The sequence below is a fragment of the Eucalyptus grandis genome, chromosome 5 (genome assembly GCF_016545825.1).
Source record: "Eucalyptus grandis isolate ANBG69807.140 chromosome 5, ASM1654582v1, whole genome shotgun sequence".
NCBI lineage: Eukaryota > Viridiplantae > Streptophyta > Magnoliopsida > Myrtales > Myrtaceae > Eucalyptus > Eucalyptus grandis.
Genome location: NC_052616.1, coordinates 28031013 through 28055504, shown reverse-complemented (window position 1 = coordinate 28055504; position 24492 = coordinate 28031013). Strand labels below are relative to the sequence as shown.

Genomic DNA, 24492 nt, shown 5'->3' with positions numbered 1-24492 from the left:
ATATTCACCATGAAGAAGAACTTGCCTAAAAGGGAAATATGAGACAACGAGAAGTGCCTCTATTCTAATGAGAAAGAGACAATTGAACATATGTATTTGCTAAGATGAATAGCTTAGAGAATCAAAGCTAAAAAGGAGGACATATGGTTGTTGGATAACCACCACCACCACCGCCATGGTCGGCGACGATCAGAATCAGCCACACCTACTCCGAGTTTCGAGCAAGACCACCGCTACAACTACCCTCATCTTATTGATCACAATGCGAGTGCACAAAGAGCCACCATCCCTCTATACATCTCTTCCCAATCTTACATTTGGAATTGCGGATACAAAATCCGTGTGACCTTAAATGAGCAAGGAGGAGCAAGGAAGTCGAGCAATGGCGGCAGAACCCGTGGTGGCGATAGCAAGGGGTGGCAACAAAGGGCAGCAATGGGTGATCGGAGATGAAGAGCATAAAAAAATAAAAAAAGTCAGGATAATAAATAATGGCGCGGCGGTACACATCGTTGTTTTGTCCTAGTTACCGGTCACATGGCATCATGTGACTATGACATGATGCATGATTGAGCAAAATGAGAAAAGTTCATATAGTTAACTGAACTAAAAAAAGGTTTTAATACCTTATTGAAGAAAATCAAAAGAAGTTTACATACTTGTCGTGTCATTATTTCACAAAAAGTTACAAACCGTTACATAAATATTCAATTTCGGCCTTAGTAACATGGATTTGGGGATCATCAATTGGGAGGATACACTGGCGGTCAATGCAGATGGGCCATTGGGCGATGATCACGCCTCACCGATGCAATTTTCCCTTATTAAAATAAATCCTCTAGATCAAAGAAAAGGCATTGCAACCAATCATCCTCACACAGACCCTCCATTTCCCTAAAGGCTTTTGAAGCCCCTTGGAGGTGTAATTGCATTTTCCCAAAATCCTCAAAATAGTAAACCAAACATCACGTGCATTTGGCCAAATCCCTTTAGAGCCCCAGAGCCTTTTCCAAATACTGAATCAAATGGGCCATCACCACTCCGAGGACTAAATTGAAAAAACCCCACAACAAGCACGGGACCAAATGCGCAAATTCAGCCAAGAGCAAGGGCGTTCTAGTAACTTCGCACCAGGCTCCATCACCAACCAGTAATCACACCCCCGCCTCTCCACTCTTAACTCTCGCCCCTCCATTCCCAACAGCCTCTCGCCTTCTCCGCCCCCTACATTATTTTCCCCTCCATTTTCCAGCACTTTCCCGGGAAAACTTCAGCCAGAAAACCGCCACCGACCACCGACCACCGCCGCCACCGCCGCAGCCACCGCCGGAGAGCGAGAGCGCGAGAGAGACACAGAGGTTAGCGAAGATGAGGGAGATCCTGCACATCCAGGGCGGCCAGTGCGGCAACCAGATCGGGGCCAAGTTCTGGGAGGTGATCTGCGACGAGCACGGCATCGACCCCACCGGGAAGTACAACGGCGACTCCGAGCTCCAGCTCGAGCGCATCAATGTCTACTACAACGAGGCCAGCGGGGGGCGCTACGTCCCGCGCGCCGTCCTCATGGATCTCGAGCCCGGCACCATGGACTCCGTCAGATCCGGGCCCTTCGGCCAGATCTTCAGGCCCGACAACTTCGTCTTCGGCCAGTCCGGCGCCGGCAACAACTGGGCCAAGGGACACTATACCGAGGGCGCCGAGCTGATCGACGCCGTCCTCGACGTCGTGAGGAAGGAGGCCGAGAACTGCGATTGCCTGCAGGGTGACGATCCCCCTTCCCCCTTTCTAATCGAATTCCCCAGATCTTTGTTTTCTTTGATTGCTTGTGGAGCTGTTTGCGCTTTTTTTCCAGCTGGTGGTCATTGTTTGTGAATTGGGTTCGCGTTTGATGTTGCCTGTTCTGAGTTTAGAAGATGGATTTTTGGCCCTTGTTTGTTGATTGAAGTCGCCTGCGGCGAAAATGTGGGTAGATCTCATCAGTAGGAGATGAAAATGATCGTCGTGTGATGCGCTGCGAGCGAACCGTCCTCTACACGATTGAGATTGGATCATCGGGATGGTTTGCAGGGCTATAGAAATGAAAGCATACAGACACGTCTTGTATCTGAAAAATCGAGGGTCGGATGTTGTTCCTATGTTGTCGCTGTCGCCGTTTCATGTTGAATTATGTAATTTCATTGATGGCTGGTTGACCCTTAAGTTACATACCACGGAAAAATGAAAAGAGGGAAAATTTTTCCCATTTTATGTTGAATCAGAAATGCAAAATCGTGAATTGTGCAGGTGAAAATTAGTGCCGTTTCTCTATTTCTGTGCGCTCCATGTGTTGTTTGATTGTTTACATCTGATTCTTAACATTGCCATGTTTTTCGTGGAGGAGCAATGTGTATGATTATAACTTGGACTTATTCTTTCTTTAAGGAGAACTTCATTGATGAAATCTCTTAAACTGCTGTGAAAGCCCTTCCTGGTAGCTGATCTCTCCCTGTGTCCTTGATCTGTTTGTCATTCCTGCGATGAATTCTCTCCTTGATTAAGAACTTATATAGAACTAATGATTGCTCATTTTGGTGTGAAATTGTGATTGGTGTGAAATTGTGATATTTTTGGCAACCTTGTTATTTGTGAGCAACAATTCATGAAATACGCTGTCAATTTAACTTTTTGTAATACTTATATCATCAAATTATCTCATTGAATGGTTAAATGTCCTGTCATCTATCAGGATTTCAAGTTTGCCATTCTCTCGGTGGAGGAACTGGCTCTGGCATGGGAACACTCCTTATTTCCAAGATCAGGGAGGAGTATCCAGATCGAATGATGCTTACATTCTCAGTCTTTCCTTCTCCCAAGGTGTCCGATACGGTGGTTGAGCCTTACAATGCAACTCTTTCTGTGCATCAGCTTGTTGAGAATGCTGATGAATGTATGGTGCTCGACAATGAAGCTCTCTACGACATCTGCTTCCGTACTCTCAAGCTTGCCACCCCTACCTGTAAGTTCAACATTTAATGGCTTATTATAGACCACTAGATACGGACAAACTATTTGTTTTGGCTAATTTAACAAACTATTTGTTAATGTAATATTTGTGATTTCTCACCAAAGCATGCTTCTTAAGTTCTTATTCCTTTGTCACTATGAAATCCATAAATAGTAAACTTAATAAAATGATTGGTCTGCTAGTATTTTTCACTGTATTCCAGTGGCATGCATTTGACCCTGTTATGCTTTGTTGCTTCCAGTTGGTGATCTCAATCATCTCATCTCTGCTACCATGAGTGGTGTGACATGTTGTCTTCGGTTCCCTGGTCAACTTAACTCTGACCTTCGGAAGCTTGCTGTCAACCTTATCCCTTTCCCACGGCTCCACTTTTTTATGGTTGGATTTGCACCACTCACATCCAGGGGATCTCAGCAATATCGTGCGTTGACCGTTCCGGAATTGACCCAACAGATGTGGGATGCCAAGAACATGATGTGCGCGGCTGACCCACGTCATGGCCGCTACTTGACTGCCTCTGCCATGTTCCGTGGAAAGATGAGCACCAAGGAAGTTGATGAGCAGATGATAAATGTTCAGAACAAGAACTCGTCATACTTTGTTGAGTGGATTCCTAACAATGTGAAGTCTAGTGTATGTGACATCCCGCCCAAGGGTTTGAAGATGGCATCGACCTTCATCGGCAATTCAACCTCAATCCAGGAGATGTTCAGGCGAGTGAGCGAGCAGTTTACTGCTATGTTTAGGCGCAAGGCTTTCTTGCACTGGTACACAGGTGAGGGAATGGATGAGATGGAATTCACCGAGGCTGAAAGCAACATGAACGATTTGGTGGCCGAGTACCAGCAATACCAGGATGCTACTGCTGATGATGAGGAGGAGTACGAGGAGGATGAGGAGGAGGATTTGGTGGAGGTTCATGCTTGAGGTGTGGTTTTTTCTGTCCTGGTACTTGTCGCCTGCTCTGAACAGAGTTTATGTGATGTTGTGAAATTATCATTTAGATTGCTTTCCCATCTGTAATTCGTGGTTCATTATTGTTTTGCAATTCGGTGACTTGATCTTCTGCTGTTGTGGAATCATCATGGTTGTTCCTATTAAGTAAATGAAGGTATTGTTGGAAGCTAGAGACACTTTTATGCTTTATATATGATTGATGCTGGGCATTATTATAGAGTTATTTGGCTTGTGGAGAATAATGGGGCTTCCTATCCATTAGTTCCAACTGTTTGGGTTTAGACTGCACTTTTTGTGCTCCTATGTTTCTGCTCAGACAGGCCAAGATGTAGTTACACAACTCTTGCTTGTCGTACAAGATCTAGTAACATTGTCTTACCTGAGCTGGTCTTGTGATAGAGTCAAACCTTGTCATAGATCTGATCTGCAATCAACCCAATGGAGGCATTTGTAACAATAGTTCTTCACAAGAGCCGACTTTCTAAACCCTCTTAAGCAATGGAAAACATCGGCTAACATTTATTCCGGCTGATGAAAATGGTGGCTGTAAAGGCGGATGCCACTGTACAGAGAACATGGACAGATCTCACATGAACATTGTTCTGTGAGCTGTCATTGGATTTGTTCATTTGCATCATCAGCCAGAAGGATAGGATATGTGGGTGCTCTCTGTCACATCACGTGAGACCTATGGCACACCGCGCTGCCTGTTGATGGGTCACGCCACTGAAAAGATCCTCTGCATCCACCTCCCCTTCATGTGGTCCTTGATGACGAAACTGCGCCTTTTTTGGAGGGTGAGTCGAGAGTTTCCAGGAGGCATTTTGCACTGTTCGATTGAGATGCAAACCGTCCAAGTCGAGATCAGCTGAGCAGTTGAGATCTACTGCATTTCAATCCACCATAAAAGATTATAGAATCATCCCTCTTTTTAATAATACAACTGTTCTCATACATTGGCATCGCCAAAGAAAAATATCCCTAAATTTGATCCAATCATAAACATGGATGGAGGGAAGGCATAGACAAAAGGAGGGTCAGCCATTCGATGCTCATAAAGTAAATGTCGGATCTTGAGAATTGATGTGTAATGTGTTATGTTTGCTGGGAGTGAGCTGTTTGTATGCAGGTGCCTCCCGGACAAGCCAATTAAATAATTGACGCATGTGGTGGGCTCGGTGTCTGTCCTCAGGTACATGTTCTGCAACTTGCAAACTTGGACTGGCAAGTTCCACCAGATCTGAATACTGATCTTCGATAATCGATTAGATGACGTCGCGAAAGATGACTTGCGACAATTCTTCCTAATTCAATAATGAGTTATTATAATAAAAAAGTCTCAAATTAATAGACCTGTAATAAATTTATCCCCAAAGTCCTAAATTGGTTTACTTGTGAAGAATTCACCCTCTATTAGTTTTTTTTTTTTTTAATTTTTCCATCAAATTATTGAGTTGAAACATGATTGTTGACGGGAAACCCTCCATTTTTCATAAGTGTATTAGTTTTGTGGTTTTTCATGGTATTAATCCAACTTAACGGAAGTTAAGGGAGGGTAATTTATCACAAATGTATTAGTTTGGATTTTTTGATAATAAAAAAATTAGTTTGAGGTAAATTTATTACATGTATACAAATTTGAGGTGTTTATGATAAAAAATTAATGTGAGGTAAATTTATCATAACTATGTTAATTTAAGATTTTCGTGATATTAACTCTTAAATGATTAACTCGTATTTCATGAATTCAGAGTTTATCTTTACAAAGAGAAGATTCTCGTCTTGTGAAATCAGGTCGAATGGATGTTAGGCTGGGCATATGGAGCAACAGCTACTTCTCAACGGTACGGTTGTGAGGAGCAATTGGTGCAGAAGGAGTTTCTGCTCAAATCTAGATGGATTGGGATTCATTTATTAATTTTTTTTTCATTTTTACTCAATAAAATCATTTAACTAATTTATCTTCCCATTAGATGTATTTTTTAAGTAGGAATAGCATTTGAATATGCCAAATAATAAATATTCATTTAACAACTCAACTAGTCTAAATGCCAGTTATACTTGTTGAATATGTTGCTCCCTAAAATAGAGCCATCGACTGAACGAAATCAAGGCCGACTGTGAGTACTTGAGACCGAGCAATAGAACATGCTGCGCATCAACATGGGATGAAGTAAATGCTATGTTGACTAACACGTGTGATCTGGTATTAATTGTAAACATCGTCGACAATCAAATACTGGCGCTTACTGTGAAGACACGAGTATAATCAAGTCGACCAAGCGGGAATAGTTTTCCCTTATCGATTAATAACCAAGTAGAGATTAGTCAAGTCAATATCAATCGGGCGAAAGCTATTAACATCGACTCACGGAGTTTGATTGAAATCAAATTGACTTGAATAAAAAAGGAAGGGAGAAGTTATGGCACTCAAACCCTTAGGTGAGAATAGTTCGAAGGTGTTGATTGACTAGTGCAGCCAAGCAACTATTGCAATCGAGCTCTTGAGGAACGCATCTGAAGAGGAAAAGACACGCACATACATCCAAAAGTGCAGTATTTAATTTCGCCATGCACTTTTCTTCCTTGCAATAAATGTCAGGTCTGTTTCTAAGCAATTTATCTTTAGTCATTCCAGTTCTTCAATTGCATATCATCAATCAAACACTTGCTCTTGCTCTTTTGGATGGATTTGTGTGGTTATTAGCGGTTTCATATAATCAATTTTACAATCCAATCAAGTTCTTGTTCCTTTATGGTTAACAATCATCTATCAATTTAAAGTACAAGGACCGCGACGTTTGACTAGGATCTTTGATCGTCGAAGCGCGATACTTCTTAGTGTCCGAATCAATGGTTTGAAGAGAGCGGTTTTCAAGTGAACAAATAAACATTACTTCTAGATGATGTTTGAGGATCAGATTAGTGGAAGAATCAAATGAATAGAGTTACAAGACGCATTACCAACAAATTTAATAGAGTTACAAGACGCATTACCAACAAATTTCCTCAAAATCAACCCATCTAACAGTGAATCCTTTTTGCTTGAAAAGAAAAAGTTTGGATAGTATTAGGACTTGCCTCACCTACCTTTGAAATGTTTATTTAAGGTACCAACGAAACACCAACTCCCTATTAGGCAAACCCATCATTGCAGTCTTTGTTGGTAATTTGTTTATAAAACAAATGAAGAGATGCCCTGTCCTATATTGAAAAGATGTAAGTACGCACGTGGACGGGATTTGGCACTAACCGACGATCGCTATTTTTATTTATTGAAAATTCGGATTTATTTTATAAAAATTAACTATTGTGTCATTTTGAAACAGTGTGATTGTTCAGATTACGGTTATTAATTATTTATTATTGAATTTCGAATTTTATTATTTCTTCCAATAGTTTTCTCAAAGTGCGTACCTATTTAGACATAGTTTCTTAATCCTAAAGGTTGTGTCTGTTCGAATATGACCTTTTGTTTTTCTTATAAATTACTAAACATGTCTATTCAATTACAACTTTCTTCTTCTATTTTTTTTTTTTGTTTTCTTTTGAAAGAATATTCAGTCATTGTTTATAATTGTTTCTCATAGAATTGCTATCTAGTATTCTCATTTGAGATTTTGTTGTATCCTGGAGGATATTTGCCGGTGACTAGTAGTAATATTGTAGGGTACATAAATCTTTAAAGAAAGTGATAGCCGGAGAGGCGGTGGTTTACCCTGTGGCGGATGTCAGCGGTTCGAGTCCGCTTATCTCCAACTCGTGAACTTGGCCGATACAAAGCGATATGATAGCATCATACCTCAAAATTCGACTTGATTACTCTAAAGATCCAATTTTATTGTTTTATCCAATTCGAAGCCATATTTTCCCAATAGTCTTGTCATAATACGGGTAGGAAGCTAGAACCAGCGATATGCATAAGCCCATATGCATTATGGACTAACCAAGGTTTCCTGATATAGATGATAGATTGCGGAATCAAACCTCCCAACTTTGCCATTGCCAACTCTTCAGGAAAGTGGGAATAAAAGCAATGCGCGTATGAACGCTCGGTTGGACAATGACCTGCTCAATCTGTCTCCGCCGTCAATCATCACCCATGGCGTTGACTTAGGATGAGTTGACTTTCTTGAGCTGCAAGAGTTTTGCTTGGGGGCTAAGTAGAATGGCTTGTAACAACAAACAATTTCTCTCCTTTAAAAGAGGGGAATACTTGGTCTCGACTGCAGTTCCCTCTAAGCGTCATTCTCATTTTGAAAATGCTGAAACAAAAGAACATGGAGTCCCAAGAACGCGACTTCGAGGGCGACCGCGACAGCGTCGGTGCTGTGAATTACTCACTCTCACATGATCATCTTGTCGGAAAGGAGAGACGAGGCGAAGCAGTTGACGAGCGAGTGGGAAGCGCGATCGACAAAGGCGATAATGCCGGCGGAAAGGTCCATCAATTTTACTTCGTGAAACATCATCCATTCGAGAACCCAAGCTTGGTCGCGACTGAAAAGATTGTTCAGCATCGGTTCATCATCGAGCAAAAGAGGAAAGAAAAGCTGGTGAGAACTTCTCGTCAACAAGTATATTTCTCATTTGCGGAGGTGTAGAAAGAAATTCGTATCTAAGGAAGACAAGTATGATGTGCAATCACGAACCAATGCTTGCAACTAAAATATAATTACTGAGTAACTTAGTGAGATCGATATAACTGCTAATGATAGTCCTATACTGTAAAGACGAGTATTCCCTGGATTAGTTCAGGAGCAATAGATGGTGTTGATTACCCGCATATCCTCTCCCCAAACCTCAAATGTATATCTCGTGTCAATCCTAACGTTTGATTATGCTCTGATTCATATGTTTGGTTCTCAGATGGATCGAGACGGATTATACTTCTCGTTGCGCTATGGGAGATACCGGGCCCAGCAATGGGGAAGAGAGGATTTGAAGTTGCTGAAATTATCTACGGACAAGCTATGCTTCGCAAACAAAGTGAGCCTCTGCAAGGCCATCAAACCGAGCTCTTCAGTGGACGAGATAGATAACCTGGTTAGTAAGAACAAGATATTGTTAAAGGTTTTTCCTGCAGTAATTTAAAATGATTGTGTGAGCAAGGCTTTGATTACAGCCGATATGATACTGTACTTTGGCTGATAAAATGGTGTAGAGCTTGCATTTTGGAATGCTTCATGGAGGCAACAACCTGGCTGACGAAAGACGGATCTTAAAAAAGATAAGCGAAGCCCAAAGGAAGGCAGATCCATGCATGTCCATGCAAGAATTCATTCAAAAGGTATGATTCGACACTCGACCTGGTGCGTTACGGACTTTGTTTTGACCTGACTTCTTTTGGTTTCCCAACCTTTGCGCTCGGGAAATTACAGATCAGGAGGTTGCATGATACAAATCCATGGCAGAGACGTGATTCGAATGAGGAGAGGAAGACTAGGGATGAGATCAAAAGGCTTAAATTGGCAAGAGAGGAGGCCATGACAAGTGCTGCTTGCAAGGGGAAGATGTGGGATTCTTTGGGGTCAAAGCTAACCATAAGAAAGCAAGTTCAAGTAAAGAAAATCAGACAAATTACATGTTCAAACTCTTGGCCAAACTAATTTTGTTTCTCTTCTTGCTAGCTAATGATTTGCTTATGTATTTTAGCTCATAGAAGAGGGACTAGATAAAACTAGACAGCAGCACTTGGCTTTCAATGCTGAATTGGCTTTTGTCAAGAAAGAATTGGCATCGGTCAAAAACGAGTTGAAATCAGTGGAGAAGGAACTGTTGCACATTGAACGATTAAAGGGCGATGCCTACAAATTCATCCTCGAATGGAAAAAAGAGCATCAAGAAGCGGTAGGATGATACATGTATCCTCTTGCTTTCGCTAGCTGCGTTTTTCCTAGTTACTTATGGCTCTCTCGATTCATTTTCAGAATGCCTGCTACAACAAACACGTTTCGCTCATGAAAGCTGCAAGACAACTCGCTGAGAAGAAAGACATCGAAGCACTTCAAGATTTGTCTACTCAAGAGGTTCTTTCATCTCTCTCTCTCTCTCTCTTTCCATCACGTATTGCTGTTACAATTGCCATATCAACGTTTGTTAGTCCTTTTCTCGGTATTAATTAGGTAGAAAAGTTTATGCATCAATGGAATGGCGACCAACGCATGAGGCAGGATTATGAGAGGAGGATTCTAGCTTCGCTGAATGCGCGGGGGCTGAATAGGGACGGAAGGAGAAGGAATCACGATGAGAACCCAATAGTAATTGAGGGTCCGACGATGGTGAAGATACCCAGAAGGCTCAGGAAAGCCATTCAAGCAACGGCGAAAGGAGGATCTTCGAGCAGAAAACCCATGTTGATGTAGAATCAGAGTCGTGATAAAAATCAGTTCCAAAATGTCCATCACTGTCCTCTATGAGAAACTATGTTTTGTCAACAATTATTAAGAATTTTCTGAATGTGGCCACAGAATTATATACAGAAACTGCGCAAGGGGTCAGTATTCTTAAGACAGACATGAATTTACTTAGAAAAACCTGGACATAACGCGACATGACAAAATTTACTCGAAACTTAGACAAGTTGCATGTAATGACATGAATAACAAACGCAAGTATGGTGAAATGGAAATGAATGAAAGCCGGTGTGAATTAGAGTTACATGTTGCATCACCAACAAATGTTGTCGAAATCTGCTCCTCTTACACGCGAATCCTGTTTTGCTTGAAAAGAAAAAGGCTTGGAGTGTATTAGGACCCGTCTCACTCACTTTTGGAAAGTTTGGTTTAAGGGGCCAACGAAGCACTAATTGCTCACTGGGCAAGCCTCTCACTACAATGTCATCATAATACGAGCGGGAAGCCCAGAACCAGCTGTCTTTCTAGCGATATACCTAAGCCCATGTATGTCATCCATAGACTAATCAAGGTTTCTTGATATAGATGATGGACCGCATAATCAAAACTCCGAACTTTGACTTGCAAGCCAAGTCTTGAAACATTTTAATCTCACCGCTTGTTGAAATTAGATCGGCTCACGCGCACGTCACTGCTCAATAGAGCTGGAAAAATGGGTCATAAATCTACATTATAACTCATTTCTAGTTAAATGAGTCATATATGAATCGAGTGAAAGTTAAATATGGGTTACAAATGGGTCTTAGAAAGTAAAATAAGAAAAGAAATAGGCTTGAATAGGTTATTAGGAAACCCATTTTGAACCCATGAAATTAGCGCAAAAATCGAATACGACAAAAAACACAGATGGACCATGAATAAGAAAGAACGTAGCGAAGTAATATTTCTCTCATCACCTGATAAGATTTTATCATCACTAGCGATATTACTCTCATCATGTTCATGGAATCCAACGGAAAAGCTGCGAAACTCGCGAGCGCAATGGGGGAAATTGTCAAAACCCACGAAAAATCTCGAGAGCAAGTTCTTGGTTTTCTTGGGTTCATGAAGCAAAACGGGGACCAGGAAAGTACCAGTCTCGCAGGGCAGGCTCGAGGGTAGAGTCCCACTCGAATCGGCGACTCAAGAATTTGATGCAGAAGTTCAAAAAGAGAAGAAGACGGAAGACGAATTCGACAAGACGCGACATTCACAAGAAAAATTGGAGCTTCGACATGACTCAGGGTGCGTTTGGAATCAACTTTGCAAAGGGCTTTGGGCTTCTAAAGATACTTAGGCTAAAGCTGGGGTGTTTGGGAACAACTTTAAAATTCCCATTAGGCCAAAGCTGGCATTCTCAAGGTTGAAAGCTCAAGGCAGGTGTGAGGGTGCATTGGGCTTTTAGCTTTCTCGGCATACAAGTGGCACTGTTCACTTTTTTTTTTTTCTTCCAAAACTATTCTCACTTACTCTCGATTTTTCCGATTTTGCCTCGTCATTGTACTGTTCATCTTCTTCTCCGTTGAAGGCCGACAACGTGTTGCTCGAAGCTGTGAGCGGCCGCCAATGGCTCGGCATGGTCACAGTGGCCCAGGCGACCGTCGCCGGGGAGTGGTGCAACCGCCCCTTGTCTGGGTTGCGGCGATCGCCGTGGGTCACGTCGAGGTTTGGGTCGCCGACCTTGCCGCGATCTAGATCTGAGGGCGGCGAGATCCTCCCGCAACCTCGCCACCCCAGATCTTGGTCGCGACGGCTGCCAGAGGTCGCGTGACCTCGCCGCGACCCAGATTTGGGGGTAGCAAGGTCGCATGACCTCGCCACGACCTAGATCTGGGTCATGGCGGGGTTGCTCGACGTTCGGCGACCCTCATCGATGGTCTTCAATGGTCACCCGATGTCTAGCGACCCTCGCCGGTGGTCTTCAGTGGTCGCTCGACGTCCGGCGACCCTCGCTAGTGGTCTTCAGTGGTTGCTCGACGTCCGGTGACCCTCGTCGATGGTCTTCAATGATGTCCAGGTGGCCACTTGCCTTGTTGGTCTATTTTTTTTTCTTTTGATAATTTTTTTTATTACCAACGTCCTTTGTAAATGTAATTCCCTAAACACCATTTTGCTCAAAGGTAATTCAAATGGGCTTTTAAACTACAATTTACCAAACACACTTTGCATTGTGGAAAATACCTTTAACCCTCAGCGAGATAGAGAGAGAGAATGTGGAGCTCCCCTGTGGCTATGGAAACTGGAAGTGGAGCATCGGTTTTATAGGATGGTATTGGGTTGATGTTCTGTTAGGGTCGAGAGAGCCCAAAGGCCCAAAGGCCCAAAAGCAGAAAAGCCCATGAGGTGCATAACCATGCGAGGCCTAATGCGTTTATATTCAAGGGACGATAGAATTTATATTATCGGTTAATATCATTTAAAATTTTAAATTAGTATTAGAGGTGGCAAATGAGTGGGTCGGGTCGGGTATTGATCGAGTTGAAAATTGGTCGATCCATATTGGACCCATTTTACTCGTTTTGACTCATATTCTTGTAGTGTAAATCAAATAACCCATACCCAACTCGACCTGTACCCGATCCATACTCGACCCGACCCGTATTGCTAAAACATATTAATATTCTAGGAAAACCCACTTCTACCATATGCTAATTGGATTAAAACTTCAAATTAAAATAAAAATGGTAAATAAAATAAAATAAAAAAGTTAAAAAAACCTATAAATTGGAATATTTATAAAAAAATTAAATTATGCACATGCTTCTTTTATTTGAAGTAAATAAACCATTGAATAACTAAAAATTGTAACATGAAACTTTTTTAACTAAACCTAAAAAAACTCATTTTTATGATTTTTTTTTTTATAAAAAAAAAGTATTGTTAAAACATTTTTATGCAATACAAAATTTTTAATAATCTTTATGCAATAAAAATTTAATGCAAAATTATTATAATTTTTTTAAATCGAAATTTTAATTTTTAAATATAACTTTTAATTATTTTTATATTTTAAAATATAATTTTCATTTTTAATAATTATTTTTTTCTTTTTCTTTTTCTTTTTCTTCTTCTTGACTGGTCACTGGCCACGACGACGGCTCGTGATCGGCCACAAGCGAGATCGAGCTCCCTTGTGTTGGGCGGGGCTCGATCTCGCCCGATCCAGCAAGGCCGAGACCTCGCCCAACGCCGGCGAGCTCAAGCCTCGCCATTCGTTGGCGAGGCTCGAGCTCGCCGGCGTCGGTGGGGCCTTAACCTCCTCGGATCGGCAAGATCGAGCCTCGCTCGATGCCGGCAAGCTCAAGTCTCGCAAGATCCATCGAGGCTTGAGCCTCACTGATCATCGGCGGGGCCAAGCCTCACTAGATCCGGCGAGACTCGATCTCGTCGGCGTCGGGCGGGGCCTCGGCCTCATTGGATTGGCGAGATCGAGCCTCGCCCGACATCGGCGAGCTTAAGTCTCGCTAGATCCGGTGAGGCTCGAGCCTTGCCGCTGCCGGCGAGGCCAAGCCTCATCGGATCCGGTGAGACTTGAGCTTGCCAATGTCGAGCGAGGCTCGATCTCGTCGAACTAGCGAGGCCGAGGCCTCACTCGACGCCGATGAGCTTGAGCCTCGCTCGATCTCGGTGAGGCTCGAGCCTCACTTGGCCTATCGCCGGCTGGCGGCCGGTTGTCGCCTTGCCGGCCGCCGGCTAAGGAAAGAAGAAAATAAAAGAAAAAAGAAAAAGAATTAAATATGAAAAATAATTATAATTTTTATAATGTTAAAAAAAACCATGGGTTTAAAGTAGTTTTCTTAATAGCCCATTTAGACCTAATTCTATTTAGACCTCTTTTTTTTTGTGTTTTACTTTCTCAAACCATTTATAACCCACATTTAATTTTTACTTAACTCATTTATGACTCACATTTAACTTTCACTTGACCCATCTAACTAAAAATGGATCATAATATGGGTTTATGACCCATTTTTCCAGGTATAATTAGTATATATGTGACAAATTTACTAAAAAAAATTCTTTTACTATTAAAAACTCCAAACTAGTATATCTGTGATAAATTTACTTTAGATTGATTTTTTTACAATCCAAAACCCAAAAATGATATATTTGTGGTAAATTTACACTATTTATTTCCGTTAAATTAGATTATTACAAAAAAATAAAAATCACTAACTAGTACATCTATGACAATTGGAGAGAAAAACCCTAAATTGGTATACCCGTCAATTGTCACATATAATTGAATTCAGTAATTTGGTGATAAAATCTAATGAACAAGTGTACCAATTTGAGATTTTTTGTTGTCAAAATATTAATTTCTTGATATAGATGATAGATTGCGGAATCAAACCTCCCAAATTTGCCATTGCCAACTCCTCAGGAAAGTGGGATTAAAAGCAATGCGTGTATGAACGTTCGGTTGGACAATGAGCTGCTCAATCTGTCGCCCCCGTCTATCATCACACATGGTGTTGACTTAGGGTGAGTTGACTTTCTTGGGCTGCAAGAGTTTTGCTTGGGGGCTAAGTAGAATGGCTTGTAACAATAAACAATTTCTCCTTTAAAAGAGGGGAATACTTGGTCTCGACTGCAGTTCCCTCTAAGCGTCATTCTCATTTTGGAAATTCTGAAACAAAGAACATGAAGTCCCAAGAATGTGACTTCGAGGGTGACCACGACGGCGTCGGTGCTGTTGGTTACTCCCACACACATGATAATCTTGTTGAAAAGGAGAGACAAGGCAAAGCAATTGATGAGCGAGCTGAAAGTGCGATCGGCGAAAGAGAGAATGCTGGCGGAAAGGTCCATCAGTTCTACTTTGTGAAACAACATCCATTCGAGAACCCGAACTTGGCCGCGACTGACAAGATTGTTCAGCATCGGTCTGTAATCGAGCGAAAGAGGAAAACAAAGCTGGTATGTCTGAACATTTTTTGCATCTTAGATAATTCCAGTTGAGAACTTCTCATCAGCAAAGAAGAAAAGCCGGTTACCTTTGGTGACTCGCCGTTGCCTTTGGTGACTCGGTGTACCGATAACGGAAAATGTATATTCTGTGTCAATCCTAATATTTCGGTATGCTCTGATATACATGTTTGGTTCTCAGATTGACCGAGACCGATTATACTACTCGTTGCACAATTTGAGATACCAGGCCCTAATATTGGGAAGCGAGGACTTGAAGTTGCTGAAATTATCTATGGACAAGCTATGCTTCGCCAACAAAGTGAGCATCTGTAAAGCCATCAAACCGGGCTCTTCAGTGGGCGAGATCGATAATCTGGTTAGTAAGAGCAAGATATGGTTAAAAGTTTTTCCTGCAGTACTAGAAAAATGATTATATAAGCAAGGCTCTGATTGCAGCTAATATGGTACTGTATGTTGGCTAATAAAATGGTGTAGAGCTTGCATTTTGGAATGCTTCATGGAGGCAACAACCTGGCTGATGAAAGGCGGATCTTAAGAAAGACGAAGGAAGCCCAAAGGGAGGCAGATCCAAGCATGTCCATGCAAGAATTGGATCAAAAGGTACGATTCAATGCACAACCTAGTGTATTATGAACTAAGTACTCGCATTTAAAAACAGGACTAGGATTCGACCCAACTTCTTTGGGTTTCCCCATGTTTACGCTTGCGAAAATGCAGGTTCGGTGGTTGCGTTATGCGAAGCATTGGCAAAGTCTCAGTTCAGATGAGGAAAGGGAGGTCAGGGAAGAGATCAAAGAACTTGAATTGGCAAGGGAGGAGGCCATAACTAGTGCTGCTTGCAAGGGGAAGATGTGGGAATCTATGGGCTCAAAGAAAACCATCAAAAAGCGAGTTCAAGTATAGACAATCAGAGTGTTCAAACTTATGGCCTAATTAATCATTTTTTCTTCTTGCTAGCTAATGATTTTGTTTATGCATCTTAGCTCGCTAGAGGAAGGCAATCGTCGTTCAATGCCGAATTCGCCTTCATAAAAAAAGAGTTGAAATTGGTCGAAAATGACTTGAGTTCTTTGGAGAAGGAACTGATGTCCACAGAACGAATAAAGGGTGACGCCGACAAATTCATCCTCGAATGGAGGAGAGAGAAACAAGAAGCAGTATGACAACACGTAAATCCTCTCGATTTCGCAAGCCGCCCTTTTTCTAGTTACTTATGATTTTCCACTTATGATTGATTTTCAGAATGTCTGCTACAACCAACATGTTCAACTCATGGAAGCAGCAAGAGAACTTGCCGAGAAAAAAGACATCGAAGCACTTCACGTTTTGTCTGCTCAAGAGGTCCTTTCATCTCTCTCTGCATCATCTACATCATGTATTGGTGTTCCATATTGCCATACCAACGTTCTTTGGTCTTCTTTTGGGTATTAATTAGGTAGAGAAGTTCATGCTTCGATGGAACGGCGACGGACATTTGAGGCGGGACTACGAGAGGAGGATTCTAGCTTCACTGAACCAGCGAGGGCTGCGCAGGGACGGAAGAAGGAATCGCAACGAGAGCCCGATAGATACCCAGGAGGCTCAGGAAAGCTATACAAGCGCGGCGAAAGGAGGATCTTCGAGCAGAAAACCTGCATTGAAGTAGAATCACAGTCGTGATAAAACTCAATTTCAGAATGGTCATCACCGTCCTCTATCGGAAACTATGTTTTCGCAACAATTACTATGAAATTTCCGGATGCGGCGACAGAATAATATACAGGGTCCGTATACTTGCGACAGACGTAAATTTACTTTGAAAAACCCGAAATAACAAGACACAACAGAGTCGAAACTGACATGAATATGAAAAAGAGGTTGATGAAAGCATATCCTCGCGCATCTTTGTTCCACAAATCCATTTTGAAAACTTCATATATTCACATTGCAAGTTCTAGCAAACATTGAGGGAATTAGGGCCTTACATGTCAAATTAATCAGATTAAACCGACTTTTTAAAAGTGAAACCAATACAATTGGTACAATTTCCATTCTGATCCAATTCAAATGAGAAATTTTTAATTCAGAGTTACTGGAAAAAAATCAAGAAAAATTGGAACGAAATTAGAGCAAGAATCGAATACGACAAGAAACACAAGTGGACACTGGACCATGAATCAGAAAGAACGTAGCGAAGTAATATTTTTCTCATCACCTGATAAGATTTTATCATCACTCGCGATATTACTCTCATCATGTTCATGGAATCCAACGGAAAAGCCTCTAAACTCGCGAGCGCAATGGGGGAAATCGTCAAAACCCACGAAAAATCTCGAGAGCAAGTTCTTGTTTTTCTTGGGTTCAGGAAGCAAAACGGGGACCGAGAAAGTACCAGTCTCGCAGGGCAGGCTCGAGGGTAGAGTCCCACTCGAATCGGCGACTCAAGAATTCGATGCAGAGCAGAAGATGCAGAAGTTCAAAAAGAGAAGAAGACGGAAGACGAATTCGACAAGACGCGACGTTCACAAGAAAAATTGGAGCTTCGACATGACTCAGCGCGACAGAGAGAGAGAGAGAGAGAGACAGTGGAGCTCCCCTGTGGCTATGGAAACTGGCGGTGTAGCATCGTCTTTGTAGGATGGTATAGGGTTGATGTTCTGTCAGGGTCGAGAGAGCCCAAAGGCCCAAAGGCCCAAAAGCAGAAAAGCCCGTGCATAACCACACGAGGCCTAATGCGTTTAGATTCAAGGGACGACAGAATTTATATCGGTTCCGTTTGGTTCGGTATTTGGAATGGTCTTTGGGATTCTAAAGTTCCTTGGCCAAATACAAACTTGTTTGGTTCGTATCTTTGCTCAACTTTGGGAATATATAATTGTATCTTCAAATGACTCTAAAAACCTTTAGTCCAAAGCAAATCTCGAGGTACTTTGTGAACTTGTATTTTTGGAATGCAAGTCAGTTACTATACATCTTCACCAAAACCATTGCACGGAAAAGTCGATCGGAAGTCGACGACCGCTAGCCAAGGGGTTGTGCGCACCAACAACCACCACCTGAGGGTTGCCCGACCTCGACGACCGTTGCCGGACCTCAGGCAACTAATGGCCTGAATTGAGCGACCTAGGTGGCTGTCACCTAGGGTCACGCAATGGTCGCTTGGGTCGGGTGACCTTAGGTGACCCCCACCTGAGGTGGGCAACCTCAGGCAACGACATCCGAGGGCCAGATTTGGCCGTTTGACCAGTCGATCGTTAGATCCTAGCGGTCAGGGCAACCGCATTTGGTCGGTGGGTGGCTAGACTTAAAATATATATATAAATGTTTTTTTAATTTAATAAAAGTCATTTACAAATGCAATTTTATCAATTAGTATTTTGGCTAAAGTTGTTTCTCAATACACTTTAGAATTACAATTTACCAAATACTATTTGCATTTTTACAAAAACATTTTCCAAAAGTCGAACCAAACGGGGCCATAATGGGTTAATATCATTCAAAATTCTAAATTAGTATATATTTGACAAATTTACTAAAAATAATTCTTTTACTATTAAAAACTCCAAACTAGTATATCCATGATAAATTTACTTGATTGATTTTTTAACAATCCAAAACCCAAAAATGATATATTTGTGGTAAATTTACACTATTTATTTCTGTTAAATTAGATTAATACAAAAAAAGAAATCACAAACTAGTACATCTATGACATTTGAGGAGAAAAACTCTAGATTTGTATACCTTTTGATTGTTACGTATCATTGAACTCAGTAATGTTGTGATAAAATCTAATAAAAACTAACAGAGAGTAAGTGTACAAATTGAGGTTTTTAATTGTCAAAATATTAATTTCCGAATATAGATGATAGATTGCGGAATTGAACCTCCCAACTTTGCCATTGCCAACTCCTCAGGAAAGTGGGAATAAAAGCAAGGCGCGTATGAACGCTCGGTTGGACAATGACCTGCTCAAACTGTCTCCGCCGTCAATCATCACGCATGGCGTTGACTTAGGATGTGTTGACTTTCTTGGGCTGCAAGAGTTTTGCTTGGGGGCTAAGTAGAATGGCTTGTAACAATAAACAATTTCTCTCCTTTGAAAGAGGGGAGTACTTGGTCCCGACTGCAGTTCCCTCTAAGCGTCACTCTCACAAAAGAACATGGAGTCCCAAGAACGCGACTTCGAGGGCGACCACGACAGCGTCGGTGCTGTTAATTACTCGCTCTCACATGATTATCTTGTCGGAAAGGAGAGACGAGGCGAAGCAGTTGACGAGCGAGCGGGAAGCAACAGATGTTAACCAACTGAAGAAAATCTAACAAGGAAAGGGCCCATGATTCATGCAGCAGAACGCCTTCACTTTATAGAGAAGTAGCAGGGTTAGTAATATGGTTCTTCGCGAGATCAAATCGACCTTGGATACTTAGATGAAAGTGACCAATAGTTTCACATTGGCATCATCATATCCCAAATGTGCCAATGAGTATTTATTTACTGAGGGCTGCCTGGAAAACGTTGCCATCTACAGCCTAAGCACAACAGAAAGAAAACAAAAAATTCTCCAATCGAAGTACTGACTGAACATTGCCACACTGCAAAACAGTAATTTAAATTGGATGAGGGTAAAAGAATGACTCAAGAAAGCCATTTTAGCAAGGGGGATCCTTCCCATAGACAGGATCACACTTCCTAACACAGGATTCGCACATTATAATTGTTCTCAAACCACTCGAACTTCTCTTACACATGTAACTAGAACACATCTAACATGTCAAATTGTCAAAGAATCATGTCTGGAGGGTTCCGAGTTAGAACTCTGAACCCAAGACTATCAGCCGGCCTCGCAGTGTTTTTTCAAGACACACAAGTGGCTAAAAAGTGAAAGGGGAAAGAAGCAGAAAATCTCATTAACCAAACCAAACCTTCATTTCGAAAATTCATAACCAGGAAGATTTCTGTGAGGCTACAGGCCAAGGGCCGCGTTCAATCGGTGCTTGGACAGGCCCCCACGTCCCCCTTTTATCTCTTACTCTCGCCTCCGGATAGGTTTTACTTATTTTTTTTTCATTTTTCTAAATATTTTATTCAAACGCCACAAGAAAAATACATGTAGCCACTCATTTGTCTCGAATCCACTCTGAAGAAAAGATGTTAACCAACTGAAGCAAAGAAGAAAATAATAATAATAATAATAATAATAATAATAATAATAATAATAATAATAATAATAATAATAATAATTTCAAATAAATTTAAAATAATAATTTTTTTTAATGATATTTGGTAGATAGATATCCATATACATATCGGAGAAGTACTTTTAGAGGAAGCTCAATGCTGTTTAGATTGTTAATTAGAAATTCTAAATATCATAATGTAATTTTTAACTTGATGAACTAAAATCAAGAAATCAACTTAAATAAAAAGAATTACAATTAAGAAGTTATGCATTCTCGCATTCAAGAAGATTTGTTATAAGCAAATATTATTTTCATGTCAATTATTAGCTCACCAAACTTTTTCTTATCAAGAGTTATTCAAAAGTATCTCCATTTAAAGGTTTTTCACATTTTATTTTATTTTATTTACCTTTTAAATTTGGCGTGAAGTTTTTATTTAAGTAACTAAATTGAGTTAAATAGAAATGTGTTTCAATAATATGGGTCGGATCGGGTATGGGTTATCAAATTTATATTGCATAAAAATGGGTCAAAACGAGTTAAATTGATCAATACGAGTCGAATCATTTTCAACTCGACCCAAATCCGATCTAACCCACCCATTTGACTGCGCCACTGCTCAGTTGCTTCTGACATTGCCATGTCTTCAAGAAGAGGAAGCAAAAGCAATGCATGTAAGAGCGCTCCGTTGAACATTGACCTATTGCTCAATCTGTCTCTCCCCCCTCAATCATCACGCGTGGCGTTGACTTAGGATGAGTTGACTTGTGCCGCCTTTCTTGGGCCACAAGAGTTATGCTTGGAAGCCAAGTAGAATGGCTTGGAACAATGAACAAGGTCTCTCCTTTAAAAAGGAATAGAGGTGAATGCTTGGTCCCCACAATGCTTGGTCCCCACTCCAATTCACTCCAGCGTTGTTCTCATTTGGAAGATGCAGAAGCAAAAGAACATGGAGTCCCAAGAATGTGACTTCGAGGGTGACCACGACCGCGTCGGTGCTGTTGGTTACTCCCACACACGTGATAATCTTGTTGAAAAGGAGAGACAAGGCAAAGCAGTTGATGAGCGAGCTGAAAGTGCGATCGGCGAAAGAGAGAATACTGGCGGAAAGGTCCATCGGTTCTACTTTGTGAAACAACATCCATTCGAGAACCCATACTTGGTCGCGACTGACAAGATTGTTCAGCATCGTTCTGTGATCGAGCGAAAGAGGATAATGAAGAAGGCATGTCCGAACATTTTTTGCATCCTAGATAATTCCAGTTGAGAACTTCTCATCAGCAAAGAAGATAAGCTGGTTACCTTTGGTGACTCGGCATACTGATAACAGAAAATGTATATTGTGTGTCAATCCTAATGTTTCAGTATGCTCTGATATACATGTTTGGTTCTCAGATTGAGAGAGGCCGATTATACTTCTCGTTGCCCAATTTGAGATACCAGGCCCAAATAGTGGGAAGCGAGGATTTGAAGTTGCTGAAATTATCTATGGACAAGCTATGCTTCGCGAACAAACTGAGCATCTGTAAAGCCATCAAACCGGGCTCTTCAGTGGGCGAGATCGATAATCTGGTTAGCAAGAGCAAGATATGGTTAAAAGTTTCTCCTGCAGTACTAGAAAAGTGATTATATAAGCAAGGCTCTGATTGCAGCTAATATGGTACTGTATGTTGGCTAATAAAATGGTGTAGAGCTTGCATTTTGGAATGCTTCATGGTGGCAACAACCTGGCTGATGAAAGGCGGATCTTAAGAAAGACGAAGGAAGCCGAAAGGGAGGCAGATCCAGGCGTGTCCATGCAACAATTGGACCAAAAGGTACGATTCGATGCACGACCTAGTGTATTATGAACTAAGTACTCGCATTTAAAAACAGGACTTGGATTTGACCCAACTTCTTTGGGTTTCCCCATATTTACGTTTGCGAAAATGCAGGTTCGGTGGTTGCGTTATACGAAGCATTGGGGAAGTCTCAGTTCAGATGAGGAAAGGGAGGTCAGGGAAGAGATGAAAGAACTTGAATTGGCAAGGGAGGAGGCCATAACAAGTGCTGCTTGCAAGGGGAAGATGTGGGAATCTATGGGCTCAAAGCAAACCATCAAAAAGAAAGTTCAAGTATAGACAATCAGAGTGTTCAAACTTATGGCCTAATTAATCCTTTTTTCTTCTTGCGAGCTAATGATTTTGTTTATGCATCTTAGCTCGCTAGAGGAAGGCACTCGTCGTTCAATGCCAAAATCTTCTTCGTCAAAAAAGAGTTGAAATTGGTCGAAAATGACTTGAGTTCTTTGGAGAAGGAACTGATGTCCATAGAACGAATAAAGGGCGACGCCGACAAATTCATCCTCGAATGGAGGAGAGAGCAACAAGAAGCAGTATGACAACACGTAAATCCTCTCGATTTCGCAAGCTGCCCTTTTTCTAGTTACTTATGATTTCCACTTATGATTGATTTTCAGAATGTCTGCTACAACCAACATGTTCAACTCATGGAAGCAGCAAGAGAACTTGCTGAGAAAAAAGACATTGAAGCACTTCACGTTCTATCTACTCAAGAGGTCCTTTCATCTCTCTCTCTCTCTGCATCATCTACATCATGTATTGGTGTTCCATATTGCCATGCCAACGTTCTTTGGTCTTCTTTTGGGCATTAATTAGGTAGAAAAGTTCATGCATCGATGGAACGGAGACGGACAATTGAGGCGGGACTACGAGAGGAGGATTCTAGCTTCGCTGAACGAGCGAGGGCTGAGCAGGGACGGAAGGAGAAGGATTCGCAACGAGAGCCCGATAGATACCCAGGAGGCTCAGGAAAGCTATACAAGCGCGGCGAAAGGAGGAGGATCTTCGTGCAGAAAACCAGCATTGAAGTAGAATCAGAGTCGTGATAAAACTCAGTTCCAAAATGGTCATCCCCGTCCTCTATCGGAAACTATGTTTTGGCAAAAATTATTACGAAATTTCCGAATGCGGCTACAGAATAATATCCAGGGTCCATATACTTGAGACAGACATAAATTTACTGAATAAATTTACTGACATGAATATGATAAAGAGGTTGATGAAAGCATATCCTCGAGCATCTTTGTTCCACAAATCCATTTTGAAAACTTCATAAGTTCACATTGCAGTTCTAGCAAACATTGAGGGGATTAGGGCCTTACATGTCACATTAATCAGATTAAACCACTTTTTAAAAATGAAACCAATATAATTGGTACAATCTCCGTTCTCATCCTATTCAAATGAGAACTTTTTAATTCAGAGTTATTGGAAAAAATCAAGAAAAATTGGAACAAAATTAGAGCAAGAATCGAATACGACAAGAAACACAGATGGACCATGAATCGGAAAGAACGTAGCGAAGTAATATTTTTCTCATCACCTGATAAGATTTTATCATCACTCGCAATATTACTCTCATCATGTTCATCGAATCCAACGGAAAAGCCGCGAAACTCGCGAGCGCAACGGGGGAAATCGTCAAAACCCACGAAAAATCTCGAGAGCAAGTTCTTGTTTTTCTTGGGTTCAGGAAGCAAAACGGGGACCAAGAAAGTACCAGTCTCGCAGGCAGGCTCGAGGGTAGAGTCACCTCTCGAATCGGCGACTCAAGAATTCGATGCAGAGCAGAAGATGCAGAAGTTCATAAAGAGAAGAAGACGGAAGACGAATTCGACAAGACGCGACGTTCACAAGAAAAATTGGAGCTTCGACATGATACAGCTAGGGAGGGAGAGAGAGAGAGAGAGAGATTGTGGAGCTCGCTTGCGGCTATGGAAACTGGCGGTGGAGCATCGTTTTTATAGGATGGTATAGGGTTGATGTTCTGTCATGGTCTAGAGAGCCCAAAGGCCCAAAGGCCCAAAATAAGAAAAGCCCGCCCTCTCTCTCTCTCTCGATGTTCTGTCAGGGTCTACAGAGCCCAAAGGCCCAAAGGCCCAAAAGCAGAAAAGCCCGCCCAATCTCTCTCTCTCTCTCTCTCTCTCTCCAGAAGTGTTATTGCAGTGGCTGCATCGTCTCACAGTGATGCGGGCTGCAA

General features: G+C 41.6%; 3 protein-coding genes and 3 non-coding genes across 6 annotated transcripts; 3 read left to right on the top strand and 3 right to left on the bottom strand.

Annotated features, from left to right (window-relative positions):
* The first annotated feature begins 1227 nt into the window (after positions 1-1227).
* Positions 1228-4131, top strand: TUB4 (tubulin beta chain). The gene is given in 3 exon segments (NM_001302733.1): positions 1228-1762; positions 2726-2995; positions 3246-4131. Coding segments are annotated over 3 exon segments (1350 nt in total). The 5' UTR covers positions 1228-1368; the 3' UTR covers positions 3932-4131.
* A 7097-nt stretch (positions 4132-11228) lies between these two features.
* Positions 11229-11323, bottom strand: LOC120294202. The gene has a single exon (XR_005551693.1). It is a non-coding gene; the product is annotated as a small nucleolar RNA R32/R81/Z41 (small nucleolar RNA).
* Positions 11324-15000: 3677 nt separating this feature from the next.
* On the top strand, positions 15001-16933 carry LOC108959162 (proton pump-interactor 1). Its single transcript, XM_018872514.2, has 7 exons — positions 15001-15276; positions 15467-15643; positions 15763-15888; positions 16006-16185; positions 16272-16445; positions 16531-16629; positions 16724-16933. The coding sequence occupies exons 1-7, from the start codon at positions 15001-15003 to the stop codon at positions 16931-16933; spliced, it is 1242 nt and encodes a 413-aa protein (XP_018728059.2).
* Positions 16934-17437: 504 nt separating this feature from the next.
* On the bottom strand, positions 17438-17532 carry LOC120294199. The gene has a single exon (XR_005551690.1). It is a non-coding gene; the product is annotated as a small nucleolar RNA R32/R81/Z41 (small nucleolar RNA).
* A 3850-nt stretch (positions 17533-21382) lies between these two features.
* Positions 21383-23324, top strand: LOC120293802 (proton pump-interactor 1-like). Its single transcript, XM_039313558.1, has 7 exons — positions 21383-21676; positions 21847-22023; positions 22143-22268; positions 22386-22565; positions 22652-22825; positions 22910-23008; positions 23109-23324. Exons 1-7 carry the CDS (start codon positions 21383-21385, stop codon positions 23322-23324), a joined length of 1266 nt encoding a protein of 421 aa, XP_039169492.1.
* A 466-nt stretch (positions 23325-23790) lies between these two features.
* Positions 23791-23885, bottom strand: LOC120294197. The gene has a single exon (XR_005551688.1). It is a non-coding gene; the product is annotated as a small nucleolar RNA R32/R81/Z41 (small nucleolar RNA).
* Between the last annotated feature and the right edge of the window lie 607 nt (positions 23886-24492).

Bases quoted from the DNA above. Each gene is read 5' to 3' on its own strand.
- LOC108959162 (XM_018872514.2), top strand. From the start codon at position 15,001: ATGAAGTCCCAAGAATGTGACTTCGAGGGTGACCACGACGGCGTCGGT. The intron at 15,644-15,762 runs GTTAGTAAGAGC...AAAATGGTGTAG, and splicing joins TGGGCGAGATCGATAATCTG to AGCTTGCATTTTGGAATGCT. The intron at 16,630-16,723 runs GTCCTTTCATCT...GGTATTAATTAG, and splicing joins ACGTTTTGTCTGCTCAAGAG to GTAGAGAAGTTCATGCTTCG.
- LOC120293802 (XM_039313558.1), top strand. From the start codon at position 21,383: ATGCAGAAGCAAAAGAACATGGAGTCCCAAGAATGTGACTTCGAGGGT. The intron at 21,677-21,846 runs GCATGTCCGAAC...TTTGGTTCTCAG, and splicing joins GAAAGAGGATAATGAAGAAG to ATTGAGAGAGGCCGATTATA. The intron at 22,269-22,385 runs GTACGATTCGAT...GCGAAAATGCAG, and splicing joins TGCAACAATTGGACCAAAAG to GTTCGGTGGTTGCGTTATAC.